General features: G+C 35.9%; 1 protein-coding gene across 2 annotated transcripts; it reads left to right on the top strand.

The window, feature by feature from the left end:
• The first annotated feature begins 1,562 nt into the window (after positions 1–1,562).
• On the top strand, positions 1,563–6,867 carry LOC143536539 (heterogeneous nuclear ribonucleoprotein Q-like). 2 transcript variants are annotated; one of them, XM_077030508.1, is made up of 8 exons: positions 1,563–1,968; positions 2,065–2,181; positions 2,506–2,646; positions 2,753–2,929; positions 3,972–4,176; positions 4,345–4,523; positions 4,590–4,678; positions 6,467–6,867. In XM_077030508.1, the coding sequence occupies exons 1-8, from the start codon at positions 1,585–1,587 to the stop codon at positions 6,603–6,605; spliced, it is 1,431 nt and encodes a 476-aa protein (XP_076886623.1). In that variant the 5' UTR covers positions 1,563–1,584; the 3' UTR covers positions 6,606–6,867. The 2 variants fall into 2 exon arrangements, with proteins under 2 accessions (XP_076886623.1, XP_076886624.1); XM_077030509.1 differs by having other exon boundaries at positions 1,564–1,968; positions 4,593–4,678.
• The last annotated feature ends 1,635 nt before the right edge of the window (positions 6,868–8,502 follow it).

Here is an 8,502-nt window from a genome sequence, read left to right as displayed (position 1 = left end):
GAATTTGAAAATATGGACGGGAAATGTAGGAAACATAAAAAAACAGTCTCTCAAGACGGTTTTTTGAATAAAAAAGATTTGGAAAAATTTGAACTTTTGCTCCATGTTACAAAATAATTTGGACTTTACCTTCATTATTTCCCAAAATCTCGTCTCCTACCTGACTTTCTTTCGAAATTTGGCCTGTTTATTTTTATCTTTTCCCAAAGCGTCTTACCAGTCCAAATTCTACAAGATTTTAAGGAAAAAAGAGTTATTTTGGGAACTCTCTCTCTAGAAGGACTATTTTGAGAATTTTCCTTATTCTTTTTGCTCTATGTCATATCATTCCGTGCATCTTCTAGTGGTTAGTGGATAAAGATGATATTTTATTGGTTCAATTTATTTCTTTCATATATTTTTAGGTAAGCTCAATGTACAAACTTTTATTGCATATCTTATAATTTTTATTTTTTCCTTTAGAGCATTAGTAAAGTACAAAATAACCCTTATGGTTTACTTTTAATTTTAATAAACCATATATTTTATGAATTTTATTTAAAGATTACATTTTTTTTATTATTATTGTTGTTGGTGGTGGTGGTTGTGCTGATACTGATGCTGATGTTGCTATTATTGTTAATTCAAAACCAATTGAATTACGAGAAAACACGCCACAACATGCCTTACTCTTTCACATAAGCTTTCAAATATTATCAATGACTTTGCTATAACACATTAACATGTGTTACATAAAAAACTTTACTTCTAAAAAAACTTTCGAAGACGTTAAACTCTTCCGTAACCTAACTCGAAAATTTGTATTTATCTTTAATAGCTCCACCGTATCACATCTAAACAAAATACCCGGTTCCGGATCCGACCCGGAACCGGTTCCTACCTGACCCGCGGGTTCGACCTTGATACATGATTTCTCCTCGGAGCCGTACCCGGAATTGGAACCGACCCGGACCGGCCAGAACCGGAACCGGAAATACCCGGTCAAAACCCGACCCTACCCGAACCCAGAAAAACCTGGTCAAATAGCCAACTATACCCAGAATCGATTCTTGAAAATACCTGGTTTACGCACCTCTAGGAACAGTGAACACACTCTTCTAAACCATATTAAGTTTGTGAAAACCGGGCCGTATGAATGAGGGAGGCCCAAAGTCAGCCAGCCCACTAGTCTTCTTGAAGGTTCGAACCATGTGTACGGATGGATGAGTTACCCGATTAGGTCATTTGACGAGTTGCGATTCAAGTCACTTTCTCGATCTGCAACAATCAATCAATCAATCTCTCTGGCGACGGTACAAGCTCTCTCTCTCTCTCTACTGCTTTCCGATTCCGATAGGTAAATAAATACATAATTGGCTCACTCACTCACTCACATATAAAAACCCCCAATTTTAACTGTATTATTATTCACTAAACATTTTAACCCTAATTGCCCAATTTTGTAACCCTAATTGCCTCAATCGCTTCGTTATCCGGTCCGTTTGCTTCTGAATTGGCTAATTATCCGTCTGACATGTATCCTACAGAGGTGGTGGTGGTTAATTGGAACCCTAGGTCTTCAGTTTTTGTGGAACGACAAGTGCCATGGCAGATGTTAGGGATATTGATGACCAGGTCGATTTTGAAGATGATAATGATAACTATGAGGAGGATATGGATGATGACGTGGAGGACCAGGTAGATGATGATGATAATGATAATGATAATGATAATGATAATGATAATGATACTAGTGATGATGAAAATGGTGGAGCAAAGGAGGAAGTTAGGGTTTCTGAAGATGATAATAATAATAGTAAAGAGAAATCATCAGGCTTGGGTGATAATGATAATAATATTAATAAGAAGCATGCTGAGCTGCTTGCGCTTCCGCCGCATGGTTCCGAGGTGTTTATTGGTGGACTGCCTAGGGATGTGGTTGAGGAGGATTTGAGTGAGCTTTGTGAGCCATTTGGTGATGTTATTGAGGTTAGATTTAACTTTTGTTGTTTTGTGGAAATTTTTATTTTTTTTTGTTATTGTTTTGGGGTTAATCGGTGTGACGGTGTCTGTGTGGTTGTTCAGGTGAGATTGGTGAGGAATAGGGACACCAATGAAAGTAAAGGTTTTGCATTTGTGGCTTTTAAAAGTAAAGATGTTGCTCAAAAGGCGATTGAAGAGCTACATGACAAAGATTTTAAGGTATATTGTATAAAGATTTAGGTATGAGCATGTTGTACTGAGTACGGTACTCATACCGTACTGGTTTGATAGATTCGGTACAGTAATTGGTGACTGCATTTCTTGTAATTCTGTCCTGGTACTGGTCTGGTACCGATACCATATAGAGATGAATAAATTTGTAACGGTACTGTACCGATTGATCATAGATTCGGTACCCACTTTTCTTGAAATTTGGTATCGGTACGGTACAGATTTCATCTCCTTATTTTAAAATTATAAACTTATGCTTATTTGTTAGAAATATTATGGATTTGATACTCATTTTTATGATGTGTTTTGCAGGGTAGGACATTGAGGTGTTCACTTTCTGAATCAAAATACAGGCTATTTATTGGTAACGTGCCAAAGACTTTGACTGAAGATGAGTTCAGGAAAATAATCGAGGATACGGGCCCGGGTTCAGAAGTCATTGAGCTCATAAAGGTGATTTTTTGGGATGGACGTATTTTATGAACCATGTGTGTCATCAGTGTAACAGTGTTTTAGTTTTATGCTTGAACTTATATTATATGGTCATTTGTAACCTCAGGATCCTCAGAACCCGTCACGTAATCGTGGGTTTGCTTTTGTTGAGTATTACAACAATGCGTGTGCGGATTACTCAAGACAGAAACTAGCTAGTCCAAATTTTAAACTTGATGGAAACACCCCAACGGTCACTTGGGCTGATCCCAAAATCACTCCTGATCACTCTGCTTCTGCCCAGGTTAAACTTGAGTTTGAACTTTTTCCACCAAGTTTTATAGTTAGTGTTAAGTTTTAGCAGTGACTTAGTTACTGATTATTAATGATACTCGTTGCATGGACTAACATGTAGTAGTGCATTAACTAGCTAATAAGGTGACTTAGGAACTGATTATTATTAAGACTCGTTGCATGATCTAGCATACACTGCATTTACTAGCAAACCATTTGATTATATTCAATGGAAATAATTCTTGTAACATCATATTAGGTTGCTTTCAGATGTAAGACTGAGCTAGATATTAGCTTTTATTTTTAATATTTATAAACATAGTTGGTATCGGTGATTCGGTGGCGAGGTGCAACTCTTTGTACTTCACTTTAAGCATGTGAGCTATGGCATTTTGTAGCTAAGAAGGACATTTGTTAAGTTTTTCAATGGATATAAATTATAATGTGTTCATTGGTTCTTTGCACTTAATTTTGAAGCCTCATATTCTGTCTTATGCTGCGGTATGCTGCTAAATATAATATAAAAATTTTTCAATAGCATTTTTTGTTGAAGGATGCCTGTTGAACAAATCGTCATGTATTATAAAATTACCTTAAAAATAACACCGTATTGTACGTTTTGTATATCTTTAGATAATTTGCCAAGAGTTGACCGCAATCTGTTCAATAGACATACTCCAAGCTTCAACAAAGCAACCAAAACTGTTTATCATGGTTTATATATTTTATTTGGTAGCATACCATCAAGTTTTTGAACATTGAAGCCGTTAATCTGTTTGGACTGTAAGCTTTTAGCCTGTAGTATCACATACAGACCTCTTTTAAAAAATTCAATTGTTTTTAGCACTACTTTTGTAGTTAGTATAATTAGTTAAGAGAAATAATGTTTCACAATATGGGTCTCATAGCTTTATGAACGAGTTAGGCGATGTTTTTTTGTCCAAATTAGCACATGCCAATGACTTCAGCTCGATCTGACAATATTGATATTGAAAGCTATTTGTTAGATCTAATTTTAATAGAGTTAAAGTTTGATGGAATCAAATTTATAGGTAAAAGCACTGTACGTGAAGAACATACCTGAGAACACACCAACAGAACAGTTGAAGGAACTATTTCAACGCCACGGGGAAGTCACCCGAGTTGTAACACCGCCTGCAAAAATAGGCTGCAAACGAGACTTTGGCTTTGTTCATTTTGCAGAAAGATCAAGTGCTTTAAAAGCTGTCAAAGACGGTGAAAGATATGAAATTGATGGTATATTTTCCCCTTTTTTTAAATATTTAATTTTTCAAGTAAATAATTAGTGTGTCAAATGTCTGACCGACTGCCCATCCTACCTCCTCCACATTCCTGACAGCCCATCTTATATAATTTTTTATATAATTTTTTAAGTAAACAATTAGTGTCAAAAATGATCTGCAGGTCAGGTTTTGGAAGTGGTACTAGCAAAGCCACAGAATGACAGAAAATCTGATAATAGTAATAATCCACATCATTCCGGGTCCCACCCAAATTACATCCCTCATACTGCTTATGGTGGCTTTTCTGCTGCTAGTCCATATGCTGCCCCTAGATATGGGGTTAGCCCTTCGTTTCAGCAGGTATTATTATTTTTAAATATTATTGTAAAATAGCTGATTCTTAAAAATGTGTATTAAATTATGTAACAGCCAATGATATATGGAAGAGGACCAGTGCCGGGTGGCATGCAGATGGTTCCGATGGTTTTACCTGATGGCCAAATTGGATATGTTCTGTAAGTAGCCCTTTTTTTATTATAGTTATATCATATATGATTATATGGTGGGACAGTTAACTTATCAGTTTCATAAATATAATAGTTACTTTGTGTCCTCTACTCCTTCAACTATAGGACAGCTTGCAGTTTGTGTTCTATAACTTCAATAATTAGAATAAGTGTCCTGTATTTGAAAAGTTATAACACGCTACATCCTTTTCACTAACAGAAGTTAGATTTTCTGTTAACTTGTTTTAAAATGACAGTTATTAACCTTGCAATTACAGGACATAATTTGTAATGGCAAATACCATAAAAAACCAATGTACTTTTTATTTTTTTTCACAAAAGTCCCTCTACTTTTTTTTGCATGTAAAAGTCTCTATACTTGGTATTTTTGAACATAAACATGAAATAACCTACTATAGCCTGTTAAGATGTGCCCACAACTAATTTATTGTATGATAAATCAATTAAAACTCATTTATGTTTTCAAGAGCATAATATCCTTCTAAACCAGTGACCTACGCTACCATGAACTCACCATCACCACCACACATCCACGTCACCACCGTCACCGACGAATTAGCAACCAAAGTATGAAAAGTTAAAAACTTGTTGGGCCAGCCATAAAATACAGAGAAGGGGACATTGGAATATGATCTTGGTTTGTCATCCAGACACAAGCATATGCCGGCGGTGAGGTTCCGTCAATTCACCCACCGCTTCTCCTCACTTCTCCCACCATCTTCTTTCTCACCCCACCCGTGTTCACTCAGTTTTCAGGCCTTCACATCTTACTCCGCCGCCACCAAAACCCTCACAATTTCTCTCCGACGCCGTGAATTCGCTCAAACCATCCTCTTCATTCCACCAGGCCCCTGAAGTCACTGACATGGTATTAACCGGTTCCCAACATTGTTCTCGGTCCTCACATCGGCAAACGCCAAAATCCCAAGAGGTTCAATTTGTGGAAAGCGGTGTTCAACCCAAGATTGCGCTTACGAAGACTGACCCGAATTGCATACTAACACTTAATTAGATACTAAAACAGAGAAGGGATTTCAGAAGAAAGCTGTTTTCTCTTTTTTTTATGGCTGGGCTAAAAAGTTTCCAACTGTGGTTGCTAATTACCGGGTAAAAGCCGCTTAAGATTCATAACTTAGAGAGAGAATGAATGGGTCGTCGAACGCGGATGAGGTTAGTGACCGGAGGTATAGTGGTGATGGTGGATTCATGGCGGCGGAGGTGATTGGAGTAGGAGGAAACGATGACCATAAAACATGAACGCGCTTTAATTGGTTTATTATATAATAAATAAGTTGTTGGGCCCATCTTAACAGGCTATTGTAGGTTATTTCATGTTTATGTTCAAAAATACCAAATATGGGGACTTTTAACATGCAAAAGAAAGTGGTGGGACTTTTATGAGAGAATAGAAAATAGATTGGTTTTTTATGGTATTTGGCATGTAGGGATAAATTTGTCATTTAAAAATAACTTAACAGGAAATTTAACTCTTGTTAGTGGAAATGACTAATGTGTTACAACTTTAACAGAAGCTTGATTTTCTGTTTAACTTTTTTTGAAATGACAATTTTACTGCTACAACCTAAGGGCAAAATTTGTAATATAGGGGCATAATGTATAAAGGACAGATTGTAGTTGTTTAAGTTATAGGACACAACATGCAAGCTGACTTATAGTTGAAGTACACAGAGTCTATTGAACAAACTCTAAATATAACTATTGGTATTATACATGAAATATATGCTATTGTTTTTAAAAAAAATTTGTCGGGTGCAGGCAACAGCCAGGAACACCACTGCCAGCTGCAAGGCCCCCTCGGAGGAATGAGCGGGGCAGCAGCAACGGGTCAGGAGGACGAGTGCGGGGAGGTGGCAGCGGTGATGATGCGAACCGTGGAAGGTATCGGCCTTACTAATTATGGGACGCGCAATGGGTTCATGTGAGCCCGTGGTTCATGGATTTAGCTAGATGTGTTAGCTATGAAAGACATCCCTACCCCGACGTCAGTCTACCCTCACTCTCTTTATTGTTAAAAGAAAACTGAAAAAAGGAAAAAAATAGAAAGGGAGAACGGCGTCCTTAGTTTAGAGTGAAGTTCGAGAGCTCTTTTTTTTGTTGCTTGTCGTGTTTTATTTATGTAGTTGATTATAGTGAAGAACATGTTTCTGATTTGCTAATTGTCTTTAAGCTAAGGTTTGCAAACGAGTCAAGCTTTAATTAAGCTCGAGTTAAAAGACGAGCTTGAAACTTATAATGTGCTGAATTCGAACTTATAAGGTTCAACTTGAGCTTTGTAAAAACAATGTAAAATAAAGGGTAGTTTATTATTATTTAGGAGAAAAAGAAAAGGTGTTCTAGTTTGATGGACTAACATACCCAGTAAATCTCATCAATAGATGGCATTTGCTAGGGCTCGGGAAGGGTGCTATGTAGGTGGTATATGGGCAAGTTTTACCTATCCCTATGGATAGAGGCTGTATTGAATTGCGTAGAAGTAATTTCTGTAATTAGTAAATAAATTTGGTCGATTTGGGATTTTTGTATAATGCTATGTAGCTCGGTTTAGTTCTTTGATATCGAAAGTATGAACGTCTCATTTCACATTTTAAATTAATCTTTGTCGACTATTATACTTCTTATTACTTCCTAAGTTTTTGAACGGCAATTGCTTGATCATGATTCCTCCATGTGGGTACCGGATGGGGATGCTTTTATTTTAGGTAAATATGGTTAACATCATGAATTCAATTCATGATATGCATCATTTGCAACATATATTTTAAGTGTAACATGTTTTAGCCACATCGGGTTGGGCTTAGAAATGATACAACCGAAAGCACCACAAATCCGGATGCCTCAGTCACTAGCCGCATGGTCTCTTGCTCTCATCTCCGATCTGTCTCCTTTCTTTCTCCTCCCTCAGCGTACCTAAATTCTTTTTCGTAGAAACTTAATAAAAATAACTTTCACAACAGTAAACTTGGAGTACAAAGAAAAACACAACAGGTAACTATTCTTGGGATGGCTATGTATTAGCACATTTGAAACTAAGCTATTCGTATACAACGAAATGAGAGGAAACACCTCGTTTTCTAGTGCATCCTCTATCTAGGTGTGTTCTTAATCATTTGTAATAAGATGTCAAAAGATATAGTAGGGCTTTGATACCAATTGTTAGCTACCGCTAACAAAAAAAGCGAGCAACGCTTATTATTTTGTTATCATTATTATTAATTATACTTATATTATATTGTAATTTTATTATATTACAAATATTAATAATTTAATTTTAAATATATTACCAAATAAAAACCCCTTGTCTCTTTCTAACTTGAAGGTTACTTAAGTAATTAATCTTGGTCGTGAATTGTAGTATAGTATATACAAATAAGAATAGTTCACCTTCCCTCAGGGTGGTGACTCGATTTTGTGTAATGATGATTATCAAAATAGATATAAAAAAATGAAATAATTGTATAAAACTAAAATAGATGACACAACAAAATGCAAATTAAAATATTTTAAATGCATGTTTTACCAATTTTCATGTTTTGTGACTTGTGAGGCTTACATAGAGATAAATGACAAAACTGAATCTTTTTTACTTTTTATAATATACCTTTAATTGCTAAATAGCTCTTTAAATCACCCTTTTCTTGTCTTGGGTGAAAGTGGTTCAAAAGCTCCAATAAGAACCAATTAATCTACCTGTCAACACAGTAAAAAACAAAAGTATAGCATATTAAAAGTGAGAACCCCTCAAACAACCTTATTGTTAAATCAGTAATAATAATATATAATATCAGTATATT

The sequence above is a fragment of the Bidens hawaiensis genome, unplaced genomic scaffold (genome assembly GCF_021521415.1).
Source record: "Bidens hawaiensis isolate Kalapana, Puna unplaced genomic scaffold, B.hawaiensis_p1.1 tig00010814_1, whole genome shotgun sequence".
Classification (NCBI taxonomy): Eukaryota; Viridiplantae; Streptophyta; class Magnoliopsida; order Asterales; family Asteraceae; genus Bidens; species Bidens hawaiensis.
Note: the sequence above shows the minus strand (reverse complement) of the source record. Positions and strands in the feature narration are given on the sequence as shown.